The sequence below is a fragment of the Larimichthys crocea genome, chromosome X, assembly GCF_000972845.2.
Source record: "Larimichthys crocea isolate SSNF chromosome X, L_crocea_2.0, whole genome shotgun sequence".
NCBI classification, from domain to species: domain Eukaryota; kingdom Metazoa; phylum Chordata; class Actinopteri; family Sciaenidae; genus Larimichthys; species Larimichthys crocea.
This window is the reverse complement of record NC_040020.1, coordinates 7,855,552-7,880,171: the sequence shown is the minus strand read 5'-3', so window position 1 is coordinate 7,880,171 and position 24,620 is coordinate 7,855,552. Positions and strand designations below refer to the sequence as shown.

General features: G+C 46.2%; 3 protein-coding genes and 1 long non-coding RNA gene across 4 annotated transcripts in view; 1 reads left to right on the top strand and 3 right to left on the bottom strand.

The window, feature by feature from the left end:
• Positions 1-3,218, bottom strand: part of jpt1a (Jupiter microtubule associated homolog 1a) — a 10,537-nt gene extending 7,319 nt beyond the window's left edge. Inside the window, exons 1-2 of the mRNA XM_010753388.3 lie at positions 2,966-3,218; positions 658-800 (exon numbers count right to left, since the gene is read on the bottom strand). Of these exons, the coding sequence (XP_010751690.3) occupies positions 658-800; positions 2,966-3,021 (199 nt within the window). The 5' untranslated portion in view covers positions 3,022-3,218. The remainder of the gene's footprint in view (positions 1-657; positions 801-2,965) is intronic.
• LOC113746573 (uncharacterized) lies at positions 2,691-3,418 on the top strand. Its single transcript, XR_003462963.1, has 2 exons — positions 2,691-3,000; positions 3,150-3,418. It is a non-coding gene; the product is annotated as an uncharacterized LOC113746573 (long non-coding RNA).
• A 1,732-nt stretch (positions 3,419-5,150) lies between these two features.
• On the bottom strand, positions 5,151-10,156 carry sumo2a (small ubiquitin like modifier 2a). The gene is made up of 4 exons (XM_019263073.2): positions 10,023-10,156; positions 9,134-9,265; positions 6,620-6,691; positions 5,151-5,582 (listed from the first exon to the last, which is right to left on the bottom strand). Exons 1-4 carry the CDS (start codon positions 10,041-10,043, stop codon positions 5,517-5,519), a joined length of 291 nt encoding a protein of 96 aa, XP_019118618.1. The 5' UTR covers positions 10,044-10,156; the 3' UTR covers positions 5,151-5,516.
• A 1,569-nt stretch (positions 10,157-11,725) lies between these two features.
• Positions 11,726-22,028, bottom strand: gga3a (golgi associated, gamma adaptin ear containing, ARF binding protein 3a). Its single transcript, XM_027282770.1, has 17 exons — positions 21,923-22,028; positions 19,988-20,072; positions 19,805-19,880; positions 19,633-19,731; positions 19,415-19,538; positions 19,216-19,319; positions 17,956-18,036; positions 17,736-17,873; positions 17,431-17,512; positions 17,099-17,215; positions 15,139-15,333; positions 14,959-15,026; positions 14,585-14,874; positions 14,083-14,333; positions 13,300-13,469; positions 13,095-13,205; positions 11,726-12,906 (listed from the first exon to the last, which is right to left on the bottom strand). Exons 1-17 carry the CDS (start codon positions 21,957-21,959, stop codon positions 12,796-12,798), a joined length of 2,139 nt encoding a protein of 712 aa, XP_027138571.1. The 5' UTR covers positions 21,960-22,028; the 3' UTR covers positions 11,726-12,795.
• Between the last annotated feature and the right edge of the window lie 2,592 nt (positions 22,029-24,620).

Here is a 24,620-nt window from a genome sequence, read left to right as displayed (position 1 = left end):
TATCACACTGCTATTTGAACCTATTTGAACCCTTTAAACCAGGGGTCTCCAAACTACGGCCCGCGGGCCACATCCGGCCCGCCTAAACAATTGGAGTGGCCCACTTAACGATCCCAAACAATCCCTCTAAACATGGCCTATTTTTAAAAATTGCATTTTCCTATTATAGTTATCATAGTTGGCATTCTGATTCAAATCTACCTTATTTACGAACTGTTTCCAGTAGTAGCTAATTTTCATCCCCTCACACAACGGTATATTCCGACGTGACTTTGCTCGTGATCAACTTAGCGCTCACTGCGTCCTCTCCGCGACTGTCGAATTGCAACTTATCGCACTTCCTCCTCGCAACAAAAATCTAAAAAGCACCACAATTTTTTTTGGAAAACCTCATGCAACATCAGGCATTTAGGCCACAACTATTTTTAAAAAAGCCCGTGAAAGCCTGGTGGGACTGATATCATTTCCCGTTATAGACTGACCCCCCATCACAGAAAGGCAAGTTGATGTGGCCCGCACCGAAAAAAGTTTGGGGACCCCTGGTCTAGATGATCCAACATGAAGCTGAGGCTGCTCAGCTCTACGTGAAGATCCTGAGCCCTGACTGAACATCATGTGGTTCTCATGTGTAGACGCTGCACCGTGAGCCGGCTGTACCTGGTGGGTTGTTCCTCCGGTTGGCGTACGGGTCCTCCGGCTCAGCGAACACGCTGGAGGCCATCTTGTTTTTCCGGACGGGAGGCTTCTCCTCGTCTGCGCCGAGGGAAATGTTGGAGCCGCCGCCAGGAGGGCGCAGAACCCTGCGAAGTGAGAGATGATGGACACGGTTACTGGCTGACTTTCCTGGAGTGTCTCATCACAAAGAAAAGATTTCTATCTGTCATGATCAACAATCACTTTGTCTCCCAGCTCATTTAAGCTCAGTTTGACCTCGAGGTTAGTCTGCATACACGCTCTACTAACGGTTCGTTATCGAGCAGGCCGAGGTTAAAATGGAGCTACTTCATTAACTGATGGCACGCTGGTCTGAGGCCAGCACAGTTTGTGTGTGAGGGTAGCTTCAGTCCGAGTATGTCATGCTATCAAGAGCTACAACACGTTGACAAGGGTGAGCTAAAAGCTCGCTCTGACTGCTGAAAGCTACATGGGGCTGATTAAAACTCCTCGTGGAGAACCTGCAGGTTTAAGTGGAGAGGAAGGACCAGTCTCATCAGTTTACATCAGTCGGGCTCGGCGTAGCAGGATGAGTCGAGCTAACGTGAAGCTGCTGTCAGACTCAGACATGGAGAGTCCGCTGACTGTCTGTAACTGAGAACGTCCCTGTGTTGACTAATGACTCTGCCAGCTCTCCTAGTACTCCCAGTGTGTACGCGTGTGTGTGGCGGATCACCATCAAGGAAAAGGATGCAGTCTTGTGGTCTGGATCAGCAGCCATGATGATGGTGATGAGGTGGGAGGGTTCGTTCGTCTTGTTAGAGGATGGTAACGGTCTTTTCATTACGTTGTGTTGACTCATTTCAAGCCATGAAACAAGTTTTTGAAAATGTTTCCAAGCACTGACACTGACGTGTTTCATCACAGGTCAGGAGACAGGACTACAAAACACAGTCTACACGACAGGTTACCTCATGACAGTCTGCACACAGAGCAGATACCTTCATATCATCTGCAGAGATACATACAGATGATGCTCATGTGTTAGTGTGTGCAGCACAAACAGCCTGTGTGTGTCCTTACTGTTACACTGTTACACTTTACTGTAATCCTGTAGTCATGTAGCTGACTCACAGGAGCAGTTTGGGGTTCAGTGTGTCGCCCAAGGACACTTCAACATCAGACTGGAGGATCCGAAGCACCGCTCATCTGTCATTAGTGGACGACCCGCTCTGTGTTCTATGTGGTCTGTGGCAGAAGACTGTCTGGTCTCACTGTGAGCTGTGATATGACAATAACCCCCCTATACATAATGTCTAATAATAATAATAATAATAATAATAATAATAATAACAGCAGCTTCACGTTGTTTGTTATAAGCACGTGACTCCCTGACTTCTTTCAAAGATAATGTGGATCTCTAACATGCATCATGTCTTCATGTTCTTCATGTTCTTTATGTTCTGACCCCTCTGGTCTCAGGTTGTTGTCAGGTGCAGCCTGCTGTAACAACGCCCTGCCTCAGTGAGGAGGCCATATGCTGAGGAGCAGAGAGGAGCAGAGTGAGGAGCAGACTGAGGAGCAGACTGAGGAGCAGAGAGAGGAGCAGTGAGGAGCAGAGTGAGGAGCAGTGAGGAGCAGTGAGGAGCAGAGAGAGGAGCAGAGTGAGGAGCAGACTGAGGAGCAGAGTGAGGAGCAGTGAGGAGCAGACTGAGGAGCAGTGAGGAGCAGAGAGAGGAGCAGAGTGAGGAGCAGAGTGAGGAGCAGTGAGGAGCAGAGTGAGGAGCAGAGTGAGGAGCAGTGAGGAGCAGAGTGAGGAGCAGAGTGAGGAGCATGGAGGAGGCCCCACCCAGCTTCACACACACATGTGCTGATACATCTGCGGCTGTCTGACACTAACAGGACAAACCCGATGAGCACATATGTGTGTGTGTGTGTGTGTGTATATGTGTGTGTGTGTGTGTGTGTGTGTGTATATGTGTGTGTGTGTGTTTGTGTTTGTGTTTGTGTTTGTGTATGTGTGTGTGTGTGTGTGTCGCAGTCAAGAAGCTAGCTGGCTACAAAGGGAGGTGCTATGTTGCTGCTAGCTTGCAAAAAGAAAAATGGGACGGGTCCACCCGACAGACAAACGAAGGTGTGGTACCGAGCCGAGCCGAGCCGAGCCGCATCTCTGCCCGCGCTTCGGTCACAGCCATTTTGAAACCTTTTAGTCACAATTGGCGGCACGAAACGTTAAAATGTAGCCTCCGGTTAACGGCAGAGGATGCCGGGCTCCGGTGGGCGGCTAACGGTGACAGAGCGACGCCTTTACCTGGAACTGCTCTTCGAGCCGGGCTCCATCCCCTGGTACGTCGTGGTCGTCGTCATTTTGTCTTTTCTTTGTTTTTAACACGAGAAGTCGTTCAAATCTTTATGGATCTGACCGGAAACAGTAGCGCGGGTTAATCTGTCCTCAGCAGCGAGCAGCTTCACCGCCTCATTATTGTCTCTCGTAGCCCGGTGCTGGTTCCCCGAAATCAACCTGTCTGTCTGTCTCCGGTCGGAGGGGAGCCGAGCGGGGCCGAGGAGAGCCGAGGGGAGCCGAGCGGAGCCTAATGGAGCCGAGGAGAGCCGAGCGGGGCCGAGGGGAGCCGAGCGGGGCCGAGCGGAGCCTAATGGAGCCGAGGAGAGCCGAGCGGAGCCGAGGGGAGCCGAGGGTCAAAAGGGCGGCAACGAGGCGCTGCCGCACTTTCGGGCGAATTTCCAAAATAAAACGTTAACTTCACACACAAAGACTAAATTTTATTTATTATTTAGTTTTAAATCTGAAACTCTGGATGATTTGAGGTTGTAATATTTGTTACAGTACTTTGTTTGTACTTCAAACTAAACTAAAACACTCTGTGTGGACTGTACTTCCGGTCAGGCAGAAATGATGAAATGATGATTGTGCGTTGTTTTCTACAGGCTAAGCCCCGCCCACAAGTCAACAGCTCCTTCTGTGATTGGCTCCTGACACATCAAATCAAATCAAATCAATTTTATTTGTATAGCCCAAAGTCACAAAGTACATTTGCCTCAGAGGGCTTTACAATCTGTACAGGGAGTGACACCCTCTGTCCTTAGACCCTCGGTTCCAGTGAGGAAAAACTTGCCCACAAAAAACCTTTAACAGGGAAAAAATGTGGAAGAAACCTCAGGAAGAGCCACAGAGGAGGGATCCCTCTCCCAGGACGGACAGACGTGCAATGGATGTCACGTGTACAGGACAAATCAACACAAACATATTGTACAATGACTGATAAAATGACAATGAATTATAATGAATGATAAAAATGATTACAGTAATAGATATGGTAGTAATAATAACAGTAATAATATATGTAGTGGGCGTCATGCAGGATCACAGCAGCAGCCACGATCCACGAGAACCTGGAACATCAATCAAGCCTGTGACTGGAATGACATACATGACACACAAAAGTACAGTAACTGTTTATTCTGATATTATTCAAGATATATATATATATATGGTCGGATCTGATGGATCAGATTTCTTTGTGTCCTCATGTGTTCAGAGACTGGGCAGAGCTCAGCTGTGGTCAGCAGAGAGACACCACAGTGCAGCAACATGCCTTCCTGTCTGACTCAAACTTGTGGGAACGTCTCATAAAACAAACACAGTGACGTAAATTAGTACCAAATAGTTGACTCGAAGTCAGAATTGACTCTGTGGGAGTTAAAAAATAACTGCCTTGATGTTTTTGTGCCATTTTCCATTCTCCAAAAAAGGACTGAGGCTGGAAAAGGCCCGTCTGCAGTCCAAGGAACAGCTGCTGACTTGCATGGCTTCGACATCAGAACAGAAACAAGACAAATACCCTCAGAAACACAGACTGTGCTCCATTATTCAAGTGCAAAGAGATTCAAATAAACTGAACAGAATCAAGCTTCAGATGGAGTCCAACGTTCAGATATCTGCTGGTTTAGACAGATCACAGATCTCCGAGGCTGGCTCCAGAAGTGAGACACAACCTGCAGTTTCTCTAACGTCCACTTGAGGCTGGCTCCAGAAGTGAGTCAGTCTCCGTAAGTCCCCATGTCCAAATGTCCAACTTCACAGCAGAAATAAACATGTTTACAGCCTGGTACAAAAAACAGTTTTGGTCTCTGTAGCTAATTTCCCCGTTCATGACAACTGTACTGAGGGTGAATTTATATACAACTCACCTGTTCACATTATATTAAGGCTTAAAGTTATGCAGGATTAAGAGCGGGGACGCTTTGATTGACAGGTGGGTGTGGTCACAGGTGGCCAGGCGTCCTTCAGCCGCCTCAGGTCCACCGATAATCCACGTCTTTGCAGATATTTAGATTGAGTTAGAGGTAGGACTACAAACATGGCGGCAGTCAGCGCCACATATTTATATTTTCAGCTTCAGAAACCTGCTGGTGACGTCACTCATGCTGTCGTTGGTTCAGACCTCTCAAATATCCATAAAACAAACAGGGACATGTTTTTAAAAAAAAGAAGACTCAATTTATTCCAATAATACATTTTCATAACAACAGATGTGAATTTAAAACGCAGGCTTTACTCGACAACAACAACAAAATCCATCTGAAAACCTCAATGACAGAAGTATAAAAAAAAAGGACAGAGGAGGAGAAAAAAAAAAAATCATGACAAGCTTTTAATTTCTTCAGCACGTCGGACTCAGATCTACCTGCAGCGACCGCGATGATGAGGAGGAGGATGAGGATGAGGATGATGATACTGACTTTAAACACTTTCCACTGGGTGGCATCAACACTGAAGACGGGGCGTGTTGCATGTTGGGGGTCAAACGGGGAGGTAGAGGGACGTTTGTAAGAAACAGTCTTTAAAGAGAAGAGCCTCCGGTCTGCTGTTGGAACACGTCGATCGTATCTTCATCCTCCATTTCTAGCTGCAAGACAGAGTTCAAAGGTCAGGTAAAGACGATAAAGACTCATCACGTCTGCCGTCAGAACACTCGTTAGTCTTTCCTCATTTGTTATAATTTAACTTAACATTTCCAGTATTTTCATGTCAAGCCACTTGTGAAGCGTTGACAGTGTCCGTGAGGTTCAACAGTAATCAGGACGGATTATGTCCACGTGTGCAGCCAAACACACACGTCTGTCCTGAGCATGAGAAATCTAAAAGTTATAATTCACTAAACACTTCCTGTGTGTGTCACAATAAGTGCGTTTTACTGTGAAGCCACTTGTGAAGCGCTGACAGAGTCCGTGAGGTTCAACAGTTATCTCAAGTATGAAACATGTATGAAGCCAAACGAGCAGAACCTCAAAAGGTTACTTCACAGTGTCATTACGTTTGGTTGTCTCAGTACTTTGAATATCATCATGTAGTAATATTTCAGCTGCTGCATTCGCCTGGTCCGTCCAGTTCAGTCCAGCTGGTTCCTGGTGTGGAACAAACAAATAACTGGACTGAGTCCGTTTGAGAAGGGGAAGACAAACGGACCAACCGCTCGACTTTATGACCGACGTGAACAAATAAATTCATCAGCCGATGGTGGAATCTGTTGCAGGTTTGTGTTAGAGCCAGGTCCCGATGATGATTTTATGGAAAATGTAATCGTCTGTCAACGCTTCAGCCAGCAGCAGTAAACAGTGACCACGCCTGCTCGCTGCTGATGTCTGAACGAGTCTGATCTGTTTTTGTTGGCCGACTCCCTAAAAATACTTGTTTTGGTACGGAGTGGCAGGTGAACAGGTGTGTGTGCGGTGAGGTTGTCACGACATCAGAGATTTAAACTGTTAAACAAACAATACTCAACCCTCTGTTGAGAAAGGAAAAGTCCCCGAAACCAAATCTGAATGTTTTTCTTTCAATAAACAACAGGAGCAGCCAGGTGGAAGTTCACCTGCTCTGTGATTGTAGAAGGAGTGTGTGTGTGTGTGTATGTGTGTGCGTGTGTGTGTGTGTGTGTGGCCTTACCTGCGAGGGTGTGTCTGTTTCATTGATGGGCTGACCGTCAAATCGAAACCGTATTTGCCTCATCGTCAGGCCCTGTGTGGACAGTCAGACATTAGATAAACAGTGACATCAACAGGTTTGTAGTTCTATGTTTTTCAATTTCTCTCCAAATGTTTTTGTAGTTTAATTCCTCTTCATTTGCACATGTAGATTCTATGCAAATGTTTTATTTTTGCCACAAATGTTTAATTTCTGTGCAAAAGTCGAACTTCTCTGCAAAAGGTTTGAGTTTAGATTTACCTCAGGTTAATTTAACGTACTGTGTTATAATGTCTGTGTGCACGCATGTATTCATCTACTGAACTGTAATGAGCAACAAGAAATCTGATATTAAATGTGTAATAACACACAGTCTATTGGGTCGACTGTGGCTCAGGGGGTAGAGCGGGTTGTCCACTAATGACAGATGGTGTGGGTTCGATCCCCGGCTGCATGTCGGAGTGTGCTTGGGCAAGATACTGAACCTCAAACTGCTCGCTGGAAGTCGCTCTGGATAAAAGCATCAGCTAAATGCCTGAATGTAAAAATGTAAATGTGTCCTCAGCTGCCTCCCTGATCTACAGTTTGGACATCTACTCGTCCAGCAGGGTGTGTGTGTGAGTGTGTGTGTGTGTGTGTGTGTGTGTGTGTGTGTATGTGTGTGTGTGTTAGGGCTGGGCGATATGGACCAAAAGTCATATCTCGACATATTTTTTTAGCTGAATGGTGATACTTGATATATATATATATATATGTATATATATATTTTTTTTTTTTCTTAATGACCCGCCGGTAAATCGCACTCCCACCACTCATACTACAAATCCCACAATGCACTGCAACAGCTGACACACAGGTCAAGACCTGTGCTCCACCTCTAACCTGCTGCTTCGGTTGTTTTTTGACGCACTAATCAGTGGTTGTTGACAGCTTAGCGACTGTCTCTGTATTCAGAGACTTTTCAGACTCGAGAGATTTGTTTTCCACAAAAAGCGACTAGAGACAAATCTAGAAACTTTTTCTGGAGACTCTGACGTGACGACGTCAGCGAGCAGCGAGAGACCTGGACAGAGGGAGAGGAGAAATGAAAGAGAAGTGGCGGCTCAAGGGAAGAAACGTGTAGTCAATCGATGGTGTCGCTTTTGAAAATATCTCTATTAGGGATGAGCATTCGAATACATTACTTTGATCGATCATCGAGAAAATTAACGATCAATTATCGATTAATCATATATTTTTTTATATTAAAAGTGCAATAAAAATACAAATACAATGTTTTTTCCTCGATTAAATCTTTATTACAAGAAGAACAGTTCAACTTTTATGGCAGTTAAGCCCGACGTTCAATGGTTAAACTCAAACATATGCGGTGCAGCGATCTTATTAAACAATAACTTAATCAAAAACATCATAATACTTTGATCAAAATGTACTTGACTTAAAACCGAGTCGAGAAAGACGGGGAAGTGAGGGAGAGATTACGTAACAATTAATTACTTAAACAAAGCCTCATAAAAACTAACTAGTAACTCACATACAGGCTACACTGGTGACGGACCAGCCTACTGATTTCTGTTGACAAAGATAAACATGTTAACGAGCTCTGGGGTCGGACGCGAGCGCAGCCTGATGTCCGTCAGTCCAGCAGCTGAACACACCTGCTCTGAGGGGACTGACGTTTACACAGGTACCTCCACGCTAACGTGGCCAGCCTGGGGCGCACTGACGTTAACCAGGGCCGGAGGCACGTTGTTCAAGTGGTACGTGTTGTACTTGTACACGGCTTCGCAGTGTTTGCAGTTTACTTTGTTAGTTTTTAATTCAAAATGGTCCCACGCCACACTTCACCGTGACCTCTTCATGATTAATTCTGAAATCTACGGAAACTCGCAGGTAGCTGAATATACGGTTTTCCGATTCTGAATCGATTTGCATATTAAATCCAAAGATCGATTTAATATAATTAAAATTTTAATACATTTCCCCCGGTGAACTTTAACCCCACTGGTCGCGTCACTGAATTGAAACAGGTGTGCACCGCGTTTAAACTACGGCGCCTCACACATGCGAGGTGCGTTCAATGGCCGTCGGAATGACTGTGATGCGTTCATGAACGTGGGAAAAATGGAAATTCACCAAAAATATAATAAAACTACAGACAAAAGAACACTCAAGGAAAACTCTACAACTACCAGCCACTTCTGTACGTTCTCTTAAAATAACTGAGGCGATTGCGGGTTACCTTAATAATCGATTCTCGGGATTTGAATCGATACCCAGCCCTACTGTTGTCTGAGTCAAACATCGCCCCCGGTTGGTGAAATGTTTCATTGCTACACAGCAGCTTTATTTAACACCAACGTTTGATCGATAAAAAAAATTACGTGATTGACACAATTCTTAACGATCAATTATCGATTAATCATGCCCATCCCTAATCTCTATTGATTAATTATTGATATGTCGCCCAGCCCTGTGTGTGTGTGTGTGCCTCACCTGCCGTTCACAATACGCTTTCATCAGTTTGCTGAGTGGAGTGTGTCTCTTAATCTTGAACTGCACCACGGAGCCGTCCTGCCCCGCCACCTTCAGGTTGATGTGCTCGTTGTTCTCCGTCTTCACTCCCTCCTGATGCACACACACACAGAGAGACACACACACAGAGACACACACACACAGACACACACACACACATATACACACACACACACACACACACACACATATACACACACATATACACACACACACACACACACACACACATATACACACACACACACACACACATACACATACACACACACACACATACACACACAGACAGACACACAGAAAAGTTAGAGCTGCTCGTGCACACTGATGCAAACAAACTTTGCACACACACACATTTAGAGTCAGACTCTAAGTGTGTGTGTGTGTGTGTGTGTGTGTGTGGTCTCAGGTGGAGCTGCACCAGGTGAGCACCGTTAGCGTCATGGTCGGTGTTGCTGTTCACATCCCGTGATGCTTCACGGTGCCGAGCTCCATGTAACATCTTCATATGATAGCATTAGCTTAGCTTAGCTGCTAACGATGCTAACGCCTCTTCCTCTTCCTGCTAACGTTCCCCGAACGTTTAACAAACCGTTAACGCTGATATTAACAAATGTTTAATAAAGATAACTCAGTTTTATTTCAGCCGCTTTTAGCCTCGTTAGCTTCGTTAGCTTAGCTTCCTTTAGCATGATGAGCTAACGAGGCTAACGGTAGCTCCCTGCAGCAGCGTGTCCGCGGGTGGAGCTGCTCCCGCCGGAGGCTGCTGCACCCGGGGGGCACTGTCTCACACGGATGGAGGGGTAAACCGCGTTAAACTGCCCCTGTTATCTGCCCCTCCGCTGCTCACCTTGGGTTTCTCGTCTGCCATGGTGCTGCTGCTGCTGCTCGCTCCGTCCGCGCCTGTTCCTGCTGCGGCTGCGCGCTCCGGCTCCGGCTCCGGCGCTTTGCGTCGGTCCGGTCAGAGCGCGGCACAGCTGCGGCTCAGCTGCGGCACAGCTGCGGCACGCGTTTGTATTCAGATCAGATTTATTCATCCACCACGGGGAAATGTTCCTGTTACAGCAGCAGAGGAACGTGAAGCTACACTACAGAGTTAGAACAAAACTATAAACAGACAGAAATATCTAGAACCGACAATAAACACGGAAAACCTTCAAACAGACGAGTACTGAGGATAAAAGTGGCATGATGTATATAAAGAGTATTGTGATGTAAAGTGACCATGATATAAATAATAACTGCAAAGGTATAAATTAAATAAAACAGAAAAAAAATGCAGTGGGCCATGAACAGGAGACTACACCATGATCAGGTGGTGCAGGTGTTGTGTTGGATGAAGGACCTGCTGAACATCTCCTTCTTACACTGTCTGCTGCTGATGGAGCTGCTGAGGGACCCACAGTGTCATGTAGGAGGTGAGAGGTGTTGTCCATGATGGATGTCAGCTGAGCTAACGTCCTCCTCTCCTCCACCTCCTCTGTGGAGTCCAGAGGACGGTCCAGGACAGAGATGGCTCTCCTGATCAGTCTGTTGAGTCTGCTCCTCTCCAGCAGACCACAGCATGAAGGATGAGGCCACCACAGAGTCAGAGAAGGTCCTGAGGAGAGCCCTGCACACTCTGAAGGACCTCCGTCTGCTCAGCAGGTGGAGGCCACTCTGGCCCTTCTTGTGGAGAGCATGTGTGTTATCAGTCCAGTCCAGTTTGTTGTTGAGGTGAACACCAGGAATCTGTAGCTCTGCACCACCTCTATGTCCGATCCCTGGATGTTCAATGTAGAGACATTATTAGTGTGACATCACTGTTGTGGAGAACTTGCTGAAGTCAAAGGTCAAAGGTCAAAGGTCAGGAGTTCAGAAAGTGTTCAGGAGCCTCTGATGTCTGATGCTGTATTATTTATTGACGCTTGTTCAAAGAGAATTAGAGACACTCTCAAAGTTCATCAGAAGTGCCTGAGTCGGTCTCACATTCTGCCCAACTCATCCTGGTGGATCGACTTTAAACCCCAAGATAACAGCACAAATACTACACGCCCAGAATGAGTCACAGAGAATGTCTTTACCCATGGAGGTGTTATTGTCAGCATGTTCTAGTCTGGAGACACAGATGTCTGTTTACGCAGATTGGACCGTCAACAACAAGCTATCTATTATGTCTATGAAGCAGCAACAGTCTCTGTGACCCTGGACACCACAGTGTTGAGATAGACTGGCACTACTGTTCTCAACCAAAGACAAACAACTAATACTGCTGAGGACCCAGGGCCCACACGGGACCTCAAGGCCCACACGGGACCTCGTAACCTCAGGAAGGAAACTCCAAACAACACACAGAAAACTAATAATTAATTATTATATTATATATACTGTTATTAACAGTATCAGTACTGCACCTTACCTACCTGTTTATCTTGTTTTTTAACTGTACTTCCCATTCTGTGTTTTATTTATTTATTTATTTATTTATTTATTATTATTTATTATCTATTTCTCCTTCCTGGGAACCAGAGGATGAACTTCCATTCCAAGTTAATAATGTGCAGAAATTATAAATACATCACTCTCATTCTTTATTATTTTTTTCCTCCATGCACAGAAATAGCTCTTCAGAAAAATATGCAGTGACAAGTTTATTTGAAACGATCTACAGACAAATAAATAATTTGATAAGAAATATGTAGAGAATCTTCTCCAGAGCACGAACATCCCATCCCCGTTTATCTACAGACACGTTAAACTTAATGCTTCAAATTCATCACCAAGTTTTTTTTACTTCTGATAGATTTTCTCGTCATAGTTTGATAACGGAGTCTCACACAAGTTTCAGCTTCCAACAAAGTGTCAACACTTCAGTTTTAATCGTTCATGTTGCCTGCAGATTTAGATATTTTATATGCGACTCACATGAATCCACCTCTTTGCTACGTAATGTAACATTTTATCAAACGTCTGTCTCAATATTTTGTAACGTTGAAGCCTCTCAGAGGGGCCGAGACTGTGTGTGTGTGTGTGTGTGTGTGTGTGTGTTCTTATTGCAATACTGAAAGTGTCCTGTCATGAGAGGAGCACGCAGAAGGAATACAGCTGTAAATACAGGAAGCGAACACGTGTGACACTTCCTCCCCAAACCAAAATAAATAATACATTCATGAGAATAAATACTGAAAAACTAAAAAGTGTAACGAGAGTCTGAGTGTTCGTCAGTGTTCAGTAGTTAACCGTCCTGTGAGGCGACAGAGGAGCTGTGGTCGGTCAGCACACGCGTGGTCTAATGTTCATACGACGTCACGATCTCACTCAGCGTGAGTTTCTGTCGTGTGTTAAGAAGACTGGAGTAAATATGAACATTCAAATCAGAGCAGAAGGCGACAACAGTAGAATAACTTAATGATAACTAACTTTAGCAAAGATCTGCTCACGTTCAAACACGCTGCACCACACGGACTAGCTCTGCCTCTGCACTTCAGGTTTGATGTACTGCTGCTACATCTGCGGCTACTTCAGGCTGAACTCCTTCAAGAAGTTTGTGTGTTATTCTTTAAATACTGCCCCTTCCTGTCGACCTCTGAGCTGCGCTGACCAACTCAAATCGTTAAAAGAAGTCTCGTCTCTGATGCGTCCGGCTATAGAGCCCCCCATCTGTCAGCGGGCGGGAAATCATTCACCTCCCCCACTTCAGAGTGCGCCTGCTCTCCCAGCGTGAACGTCAGTTTGTATTTCATCCGAACCTTTTCCTGCAAAAACAAACACACACACACACACACACACACACACACACACACACACACACACAGAGAGAGAGACCAATCTTCAGTGTCAGTTGTTGGCGTGATCTGATAAACAAAGTTTGTGCTTCTGTGCACGGAGTACAGTATTAATAAATGTATGCAGAGCAGAGAGAAGCTCCGGGCTGAGCTCTAACCTTTAGAGGGTTGGCGAGCAGCATGACTTGAGTGACGGCAGCAGGGGGAAGCATTGGGTTAAAAGGAGCCAGCTCTGTCCCTGAGGGTGACTGCAGTCTCACTTTCATCATCTGAACAATGGGCAGGCAGAAGAGATAGTCACTGACATTTTCAGGCAAATACTTCACAAGGGAATATCTGAAATGTAAAGCAGCAGCTTTTCACCTTGGGCACAGCGACCTGCAGGAAAATGTCCCTGACAGGCAGGGGGGCCGTGTTCAGCATGGACACCACGATCACCAGGACATCAGGTCTGCCTGCCGGACAGTCTGTGGCGAAATGCAGCAGAACACGCACCCCGTTTTTGTCGTAGGCGGTCACAGGACACACTTGACCTTAAATACAGCACAGACAGAGGAGAAAAGGTGATTACTACAACAGGTGTGAGGGAGTCATCGTGCAACTTTTGTACCGTAAAACACACAGCACCGACTATTTCACTGATTCTGGTGAAACTGGATCTCCTGATGGACAATAAGAAATGGTCACAACCAAAGACAGACTAACTGTGTCTTTTCCAGCTTTATCCGGTTTGTGAATGTCACCACAAGGTGGCAGTGATGTCTAAGGTTCAGTTTGCTTCATCTGTCTCATTATCCTCTCTACAGGGGCTCTAACAAGGCCCAACTCTCCTTTCAGACTGCGGCTGCTGAAAGTTGACGGAGTCCTCGACTTCTTGTTGTTGACAAAGAGATGATATGAATAATGCATGTTCAACCTTTGAGGACATAAAGGTCTATTTGTCATCAAGTAGAAGAGTTAGAAACAAAGTAATCTGGTAAATGAGATTAAATATCCAGTTTGGTCTCATCAGTGAAAACATGTTGGACCCTGAATCAGCTTCACAGTTCATTCTCATCACAGCTACACGTCCTCGTTTGTCTCAAACAAATCAGCTGACCTCGTCATAAAAACATGAAAACATGCAGCCGGTTTCGTGGGACTCACTTGGCTTGATGGCGTCCAAAGGGACAAAGACGTTGGCCAGGGACGCCTCTTGTCCCCTGCCTGGACTGGGCTGGTTCAGAGGGAGGACGGGGGACAGAGAGCGTAACAGAGGGCTGTCGTCTGCCTGGCTGTTGCCAGGCGTGAAGAGGAGCGAGGTGGAGGTGGTGGAGGTGACGCCGAGGCTGGAAGACGGGGCGGAAGGAGCGAGCAGATCCTCGTTCTTGACCAGGAAGTCCATCACAGCGGGTGTACTGTGGGGAAAGGTGTCGGTCCAATCATGTTTACACATCGACGACAAGGCGGAGGATTCTAGAGACAAACAGCCTGAGATTTGGACGCTTCAAACAATCAGACAACACAAAGTGCTCTTTGTTTTTTAAAGCTGACAAACATTCACCATCTGCTCAGAGCGACGTTGCTTAGCTACACGCTCGAAAACTCGCTCGTTAAGTGGCTGCGAGGTCGCTTCGCGTCACGAGTTACTCAAAGGAGCATCACTCACCTTTTAGGACTGCCCAGATCCAGCAAGGCCAGGTCCTGCAGATTGTGACTGAGCGAAGCTGAAGTGGGTGAAGTGGAGGCCTGTGGTGGAGGGACGGGGGTGGCTGAGGGAGCAGGTGAGGCGGCGGCGGTTGGGTACGTGGTGATCAGCGGGAACGTGGCCGATGATGTGGAGAACACGGGACCGGGGAAGCTCATGGCAGAGTTCACCGGGTTAACTGGAAAGAGCGATGTGGAGAACGCAGGAGGCAAAGATGAAGACGTGAAGAGATCCAAATTTTGACTGGAGTCCTGGAATACACAGAAAGACGCTGCGGTTACCAATAAAACTACGATTGACTGATTAGTATAAACTGCTATAATCAATCTAAATACCTGTGAAGACGGCACATGGTTGCTCAGGTGTGCTGAGTTAGTCAGAACAGGAGCAGCTTCGTTGAGGCCTGAACATGAACACGTGTGTCAAAAACACGTCATAACAACACGTGAACACCGGATCACCATGTGTCATGTCATTACCTAGAGACAGCAGCTCATCATGTGTCATGTCATTACCTAAAGACAGCAGCTCTTCGTCCAGCAGAGAGAGCGCCGCAGACGGAGCGGCGGAGCTGGGCGACTGAGCGTCAGGGCCAGCAGAGCCACACAGCAGGTCAGCAGGAAGAGACGATGACGGCTGCTGAGGTGGAGAGACGCTCTGGACGTCCAGACCCACCAGGTCAATCAGAACCTCTGAGTGGTTCGTGCGGCCTGTCAGATGGAGAGACAAAAATATGGATTAATTTCATTTGGTGTGTGCACGCATCAACAACAAACTAACACACAAACATCCAGCAGTTTTCCAGCCGCAGTCTCAGTTTTAGGTTTGTTTGTTGAGATCTTCTTAGGCTGAGGCCTCGAGTTAAAGACAGACTTCGACAGCTCGTGAGTTTGTTTGGACACTTCAGACTGCTGCTTGGTTGTGTCATTTGTGCCAGCACATTTATGTCAGGGATAAGGGGTGAGGTGGTCATAGGCAGGGGAGCGTGGTGACCTCCTGCTGCCCAGTTAACAAGAGTGATAAGCAGCCGTGATCCTCGGGCAGGACGGCTCAATCCTGCTCCCAAGATGTTCTACCTGGTTTTCAGTTTGAGGGCAGGGAGGAGGACGAGGAGGACGAGGAGGAGGAGGAGGACGAGGAGGACGAGGAGGATGGAGGGGTAGCTTTTCCTGCTGGTTGTTCAGGAAACCAGGAAATCTATGAACTGTTCTTCATCTCTGATCTGGTGCTGGAGTGGATGTCTTTGCTCGGTTTGGGTCAGGTGGAGACGCCGGTCACGCCTGGATGCTGGAATCAGACGACAGACACGAGGAGTGCATCGATATCACGGCGTGGGAGCACGTTTACGTCAACACTTCATATTTAACGGACAGATGATCTTCACAGTCAGTTTGTGTCTTTAACAGAGACGCTGTGATGAAGCTGGACGTTGTTACACCTTCACATCTTACCTTGCTCTTCTTCTCATCGTCAAGAGCTGACGGTCATTTACAGAAACAATGTCCCAGATTCTCGAGCGAGTCAAACCATCAACGACGGACCTCATCAGAAAAATGTGACTACAGCTGATTTTATGTGACCTGACTTCATTTTCATATATTTCTGGGTGCAGCATCTCATAACAGCAGGAGCAACACTTGAATTTATATCATTTGGTTACGTGTGACAGGCAGGTGTCTGTCAGGGTTAGTTTGTTGTCTGAAGTCTTTAAGTCAAACCTCCCGAGGACGCACATGATCAAACTGAACACCAGAAAAACACTTTAAAACGTCCTGCAGGCTTTCTTTTCACATTTCATTACAAAAGGTAAAAAAAAGAAAAGAAAAATAATTCAGTTTTAGAGTCAGATCCAGTCCGAGGATCCAGTTTGGCTTTTTCCTGCTGGGTTGAATGAGCAGGGTGGATCAGGAGTGATGGAAAGTCTCATGTGCTCTGCTGGAAATGAGTCAGAGTTGTGGAGTGAGTTGTTACCCCAAGTGAAGGAGTTCAAGTATTTCAGGGTCTTGTTCAGGAGTGATGCAGCGTCAGCAGTGATGCTGATGTTGTACCGGACTGTTGTGGTTCAGATGGAGCCTGAAGGCAAAGCTTGGTGTTCCAACCCTCGTCTATGGTCATGAGCTTTGGGTAGTGAGCCAAAGAATGAAATCACGGACACAAGCGGCTAAATTGGGTTTCCTCAGCCTTAGAGACAGAGTGAGGAGCTCGGACATACTCCAGCTGAGGTGGTTCAACATCAGGATCAGCCTGGGCGAGACCCAGAACCCGCTGGAGGGACTATGTAGCCCATCTAGCCTGGGAACGCCTCGTGATCCTCCAGGAGGAGCTGGAAAGAGCTGCTTTGGAGAAGGACATTTAAAACCTGCTGCCACCACGAGCCAACCACGGATAAGAGGAAGGATGGATGTGTTTTGTTTGCTGCAGGTTACTCGTTACTCTTCTCATACACACAACATGTCAGAAACTGTTCAAACAAACCTTGTCTGACTGTTTGTTGTGCTTCTGCAGTCTCCCCATTGATGGTCTGTCCTTCCACAATCTTCTTATAGGAAGTAATGACGTGGGAGAGGTCATCGCTGGCCTGCAGGATGTCTCCTGATAAGAGTGATGGAGGGACGGTTAGACGACAGCAAAAACAATCCTGACAGTCTGCTAAATTTAGGATCTGTGTGAGCAGCAGAACTTTTCCCGGGAGGTCGATCTGCTCCGATAGCGAGCGCCAAGTCATCAGTTTGTGCTTAGATTACATCAGCGAGAGCGAGAGCACGTCATCAGCATCAGCTGGGCCAAATTACAGGAGACCTTCTCACCCAAGCTGCTGTCGTTGTCCTCGGTCTCAGTCGCCAGCTGAAACACAGTCTGTCTGAGCTTGTCACAATCGGCGTAGAGCTCCTGCAAAAAGAAAAGCCGATGAATATTCACGCCTCATCTCACTAATAAAAACATAAGAGTTCTTCTAAAACACTTCTCGTGAAGGGCCACTTTGTTTAACATTAAACAGTAACAGTTAATCACTTTGTATGGGCGACATTAGCTCTGGTGTTTGCAGAAAGGTCGGATGAAGCTGAAGAAATGAGGAAAGGTCAGCGTTAGCGTAATCTCATGCAGGACGAACCCTAATGAGCTCTTTGTCTCCGTCCGTGGAGTCTTCTGGGCTGAAGTGCGCGAGCATCTCGTTAAGGAGCTTGACGCTGTTGTCGACCGCCTCCAGCGTGCTTTTCTGCTTCTTCACCTTCTGTGTTCTGAGCTCGTCCTGGAGGAAACAAACACGCCGTTACAAACACAGACTTACAGGTAATTATCTTTTCAGAGAGCTCGTGTGGACGCAGACGCACCTCCTTCACCATGTTTTTGATGAGCCGGTTGGCCTCTTGCAGATCTTCAGGCTTTTTGCTCTTCAGCAGCTCCGATAATCTCTGCAGAGAGACGAGATGACCGTCAGAGTAAAGCTCGTTTCCCACCAGCTCGTTACCAAGCGGGAAATCTTGTAGCAGCTCCCAGACCCTGAAAAAACAGACTTCATCCATAGATCAACACAAGACAAACAAGCAGCCGTGACCTTTGTCTGCTGAGCCGTGACTAGAGAAAACAAGAGCAGCCTCAGTATCAGAAAGCATTAAATATAGAAAAGATCAAACAACATTCACGTTAAAGAAGGAAAGAAAAAATATTTCACTGCTTCATTAAACAAAGCAGCACGACGCTTATTTACTTTGTTCATCTGTTAAATCTAAAGCTGCAGTCAGGATGTGTTGGAACGTTCAATTCTTTTACCGTACACTCAATGTGCTGTTTGGATGTGTAGAGACCTGGACAGCATGAACTTCTCAGCGTGACCCATCTTCATCGAGAACCTTAATGTCCAGTGTTCCTCTGTAAAGCATTATGAACTGCCTTGCCTTGATAAGTCTACTGGCTCTCTACGATGAGAAAGGGCTCAACGAGGCTGCTCAGAAAATGAATGGCATGTTGCTGAAAGACAGAAAAGTCTTTGTCGCGTAAAGAGAGAGAGAGAGAGACAGTTTACATCAAGAGGACGCGGGTGACGGGAAACTGAAGGACTTATTTGGCAGATACGGATCGGCACGCAGCGCCTGGGCGGCTCCTCACCTCACATCAGTTTTCTGGACTCCATCACTCGACTGCATGAACTCATTTTATAAGATTCACCTGTTTCTGTTTTATTTGCTGATCATGGTGATATTTTACTTCTTTGTTGTTGCTTACCACGAAGGAGCCTCTAAAAAAAATAAAGTAAATCTCATCCAAACTTTCTTAGTTCTTTAATCACTCGAGTCTGTTTCTTATTTATCTGCATATCTGTCTGTATTTAAATAAGTGTAGTGAGATACTTTGCAGTAAATCATGTTTATATGTGCAGATAAACTAACGCTCCTTTGCTTCCACACGTGGAAACACATCGAGTTAAAAAAGAAAAAACACGGTTTTAAGGAGATGTGCTAAACTCTTTCTTCCTGCGAGCCGCCTCCGCCTGCAGCTTCATATTTACCGGACAGATGATCTTCACAGTCAGTTTGTGTCTTTAACAGAGACGCTGTGAGGACGCTGGACGATGTCACACCTTCACATCTTACCTTGCTCTTCTTCTCATCGTCAAACACAGGATTCTTTGGTCGCGGGGACGGTGACGGTATTAACGTGGCGTCGAGCGGGATTTCTGGGTCGACTAACACGATACCTAAAAATAAAGACAGACATTGATCTTCAAGGAGCCGGATTCACTGCTCACGTCATGCATTCGTGTCGTTTAACTTTGTCATCATCTCCTCTCACCCTGTGACTTCAGCATCCGATACGCTTCGTGGATCTTTGCTTCGTCCGGCAGAGACAGAGTCCAGCTGTACAGCATCTCGATCACTTTCGTCTTCACTCTCTCCGACACTTTGTCTCCGAGATACTGAAAAACAGCAGAAGTCAAGAGCTTAGAAAGATTCAAGAGAACACAGATCTCCATTAGAGGGCGGAGGGGAGTTAACGTGTGTGCTGCTTACTTTGGGCGACACCACCTTGATTAACTCGTTTAAAAAACGAAACTTCCCGACTTCGCTGTGAAACCGCCGCCCGCAGTTCTTCATGCAAGCCTCGAGAACCTGCAGAAGTAAAAAGCCGAGGTGAACATCGTGGAAATGTCTCACTTCACCGTGAAATGACTCGGCTACACACCGTCAACGCCTGCATCGCCTCCCACTCCTGAGGCGACTGGATCTTGTGCACCAGCAGCCTGACGGAGATCTGCGGGCTGAAACGGACAGACACAAAGTCAGATAACAGGCTGCACGAGTGACGTGAAGAGCCACGTGAAGAGCCACGTGAAGAGCCGCGTGAAGAGCCGCGTGACAGACGCACCCTTCCAGCTCCTTGTTGATCTGGTCACAGAATCCCATGATGAACTCCCAGTCCTCCTGCCTGTTGGACGGGTTGGTGGCTTTGTCTGAAAGAGACAGAGAGAGAGAGACTGAAGAAGACTGTAGGGATGAGGTTTAGGGAACCAGAGGGTCAACGGTTCAAGTCCAGTATGAAGTGTGGACCGCCTCTACCTGCACGTCTACACCTCCTCCATCAGCCCTCTGACACCGACCTCCACCCTCCACAGACTCTGCTACGAATAATTATTTCAGCTTTCAGCTTTTCGTGACAGTGGTCAGCTCTGTGCAGCGAGCGGAAGGTTCCTGGTTCGAACCTCGGCCTTTCTGCGTCACGTTCATGTTCTCCTCGTGTCTGCGTGTCCAAACACGTGAACCTGAGCTGTCTGTCTCTGTGTGACGAGCTGGACGCTTGTCCATGGCAGACCCCGCCACAGTCAGCTGGGACAGGCTCCAGCTCGTCACAGATGATGCTCTGCAGACTGTCGCTGTGTTCATCTAAAAACATATCAGACATGTTTAGATCTAAAGTGTGTGTGTGTCTGTGTGTGTGTGTGTGTCTGTGTGTGTGTGTGTGTCTGTGTGTGTGTGTGTGTGTGTGTGTGTGTGTGTGTGTGTGTGTGTGTGTGTGTGTGTGTCATTATTAAAGTCTTCTTCTTCTATCCTGACCATGAAGAGCTAACAAAAGGTTGAAGTCATCCACCCTCCAGTGTGGAGCTCTGACCGATCAGACAGCAGCTGGAAACAGAGCCAGGTGTTTCCAGGTGTTTCCAGGTGTTTCCAGGTGTGTGTGTGTGTGTGTGTGTGTGTGTGTGTGTGTTCAAAGTCTTGTTTGAGCGCCTGCAGCTGTTGCAGCCACAGGGACAGAATGCAAACTGACACAAGTCAAACATCAGGACGTCTCTGCAGGCGTTCAACAGGCTGACAGTGAGACCGGGACACAGAACCTCCCAGACCGGGACACCGAACGTCACAGACCGGGAAACCGAACCTCACAGACCGGGACACGGAACCTCCCAGACCGGGACACGGAACCTCCCAGACCGGGACACAGAACCTCCTAGCCCGGGACACCGAACGTCACAGACCGGGAAACCAAACCTCACAGACCGGAACACAGAACCTCCCAGACCGAGACACCGAACCTCACAGCCCGGGACACAGAACAACACAGCCCGGGACACGGAACCTCACAGACCGGGACACGGCACCTCCCAGCCTGGGACACGGAACCTCACAGACCGGGACACAGAACCTCCCAGCCCGGGACACCGAACCTCACAGACCGGGTCACCGAACCTCCTAGCCCGGGACACAGAACCTCACAACGAACCTCCCAGCCCGGGACACAGAACCTCCCAGACCGGGTCACCGAACCTCACAGACCGGGACACCGAACCTCACAGACCGGGACACAGGACCTCACACCGAACCTCCCATCCAAGGACACAGAACCTCCCAGACATGACACCGAACTTCACAGACCGGGTCACCGAACCTCCCAGACCGGGACACCGAACCTCACACCGGACCTCCCAGACCGGGACACCGAACCTCACACCGAACCTCCCAGCCCGGGACACAGAACCTCCCAGCCCGGGACACCGAACCTCACACCGAACCTCCCATCCCGGGACACAGAACCTCCCAGACCGGGACACAGAACCTCACACCGAACCTCCCAGCCCGGGTAAACGAGCCTCCAGCTGGTCCGGATGACGTCACGTGCCAGCAGCTGTCTGTTAGCCACTTTCTGACAACACAGAAGAATCAGCGCGACACTTTTCGGAACCAGCGATGTCACGTGAGTCCAGCTGCCGGTTCCGACAGGTAGAGTTGCTGAGCACCTGAGCGCGAGCCTGTACCGTGAATAAATGGCGCGAGAAGAAGAGTTGGAGGGAAAACGTGAAGAACTCACTGAGCCAGGACTCCAGAGACTCTCCATCATCCGCCATGTTGAGACAGGCAACACCATGTGACTCTGCTGCCTTCACGGGCTGTCAGACAAATGGACTTCAGGACCACTTCAGGACCACTTCACGTTCTTATTTTCTAAAAGAAGGTCTGCTTGTGTTTATATGTGTGGTATTTATTCAGTTAGTGTTTATATGTGTGGTATTTATTGAGTTTAGTGTTTATATGTGTGATATTTATTGAGTTAGTGTTTATATGTGTGGTATTTATTCAGTTAGTGTTTATATGTGTGGTATTTATTCAGTTTAATGTTTATATGTGTGGTATTTATTTAGTTTACTGTTTATATGTGTGGTATTTATTCATTTTAATGTTTATATGTGTGCATTAAACTGAATAATAATTAATAAATACCACACATATTAACACTCAATTGAATAAATATCATGCATAGAATTTTTTTAGTAGTTCTGTTTCTGGAAACATGGGCACATTTTGTAGATATTCTGGTTTGGCCCTGGGCCAACGGCAGGCTTGATGCTGATGCATGAATACTCTTAAATTACATCAAATTACACGTTCTCTTCAAAAAAAGGTGCAACATTAAATCTGCACTTGCACTGATTATGTACTTGCACATGCATTATCTCACGGTCTTAATTATTCCCATTGTTACCTTTATGCTTTGTGTGGTACAGAGTGACGCATTAGTGGAGCTTATTCAGTTAAAACGTTCATTCATACCATCCAGCTGCTATTAAATTTATGCTTAAACGAGAAATTAAGAAGTGGAGGATAGAACCTGAAATCATGGCTTGGAAGCAATGTAATAAGACATACCAAAATGTTCATCTGCTGTAGTCAATGATGGACTGAAGCCACGTTCACAGCATGCACCTGTTTTCATGAGCGTGAAGCTCTAATTGTGAGTTTTGTTTCTATTTTCTTCTTCACAAAGAATTCAGCAGATCCAGCAGATGCTCACCATGCAGGCTAACAGCTGTGAAAGATGTATTACTGTTGTCTTTGTAAAAGAGGACAAGTGGGTGGAGGTACATCAAGTAAATCAGCTTTCATCGCCGTCACTAAAGTGGTTTTTTGGCAAATAAAGCTGCGAGGAAGGCTTTTCAAACTCACTTCCATCCATACCAGCTCTGTAATAATAATGCAGCATGTGACAGCAGCACATGGTGACATACAGAGTTATGCACCGCTGTGAAAAAATGAAAGATATTTGCTCAGACGACTGACTGGAAATAAAATCTCTAATGATCTGAAGAGTTCTCAGAGAACTGACTGAGGCGAGGCATTAGCGCCTCATCATGTGTTATGTTTGAAGTTGGCTAAGCAGCTGATGGGGTTTAAGGTTTTTACTAATTGACTCAACACACATTCAAAGGTAGACATCGCACAAGCGTTCTCTGTTTGAGACCTTTAATCAGACACGATTCAAGTCATCGTTCAAGACGACCTGTTGCTGACCAGCCAGAGTGGAATGAGAGGAAGTGACCTCATGTAACAAACTCTTCATTGCATTTTCTTTTAACAAATTAGTTTTTTGAGGCCATAATGAGAAACTAATATATATATGTAATATAAAATCATAATAAACTAAACTAATTATATTAACTACATTAGATTAACTTCATAAATTAGCTTCACACAATCAATCAAGGAGCCCATTATAATATTATTGATGCAGCATACCACACATTACATAAAGACAATTAAAAACACTTCAGCAGCATCACAAAGCAGCGTTAATGAAAACACTTAATCACCGCTGTCACTCCGCACCTGATGCCTCGTCATGATCTGTCGTGTTCTTTTTCAAGGTGATAAAACACAAAATAATCGAGTAGCATAAAACACAATAACTGACTGCCTCCAAATTCAATCAGCACTTTGATTTTTTCCAAACAAAAGACTCTCTCCAAACTGTCTTCACTTCATGTTCGATCTGTGCAGGTGAATCACAGCCGGCATAAAAACACCGAACCCCAACTCTCCACCCCATCCCTGATAAACACAAAGTGAGGAGGCAGCTCATCGTCTGCAAAGAGGAAACACCAGAGGCACGTTAAAAATGAAAAAAAACATTAAAATGTCTAATAGTGAAATAGTCAAACTAATTATGCAAAAATATGTAAATAGAAAGATAAAATATAATACATTAGAAAGCATAATAAAATACACAGCTAAAAATAAAGATATAAATAGACAAATAAATAAATAAAAGTGAAAATGGTGTAACATTAAAATAGTAAAAACACAACAAAATAATAAAAGTCAGACTTCCTTATTGCATTATTTTCTAGTCATACATTAAATGTTTCAGGTTTAAACATCTTATTGTGACACATTTAACAGCAACTCCAGCCGTGATGTAACAGACAGAAAACCTTCAGGGACTGAACCTTCGGCTCATCTTGGTGAAACACTTCTCTCAGGACGACTCAACTTTGGACACAAGCAGAAGACCTGAGTGTGGTTTCCACTTTGTGGTGCACAGTTTCTCTTGTCTGAGGTGCTCAGGAATGTCCAGAAATATCTCATCATTGTAACTTTCCATCTAAACTCCCTCCAATCATAGACTCAGTCATCCAATGTGCCTCTCTGCAAACCTCCGTCCAGGTATTTGATGAAACGTCTGTGTTCATTAAATGAAAAGTTGAGTAAAGCTTTAACCTCATTTCCAGCTT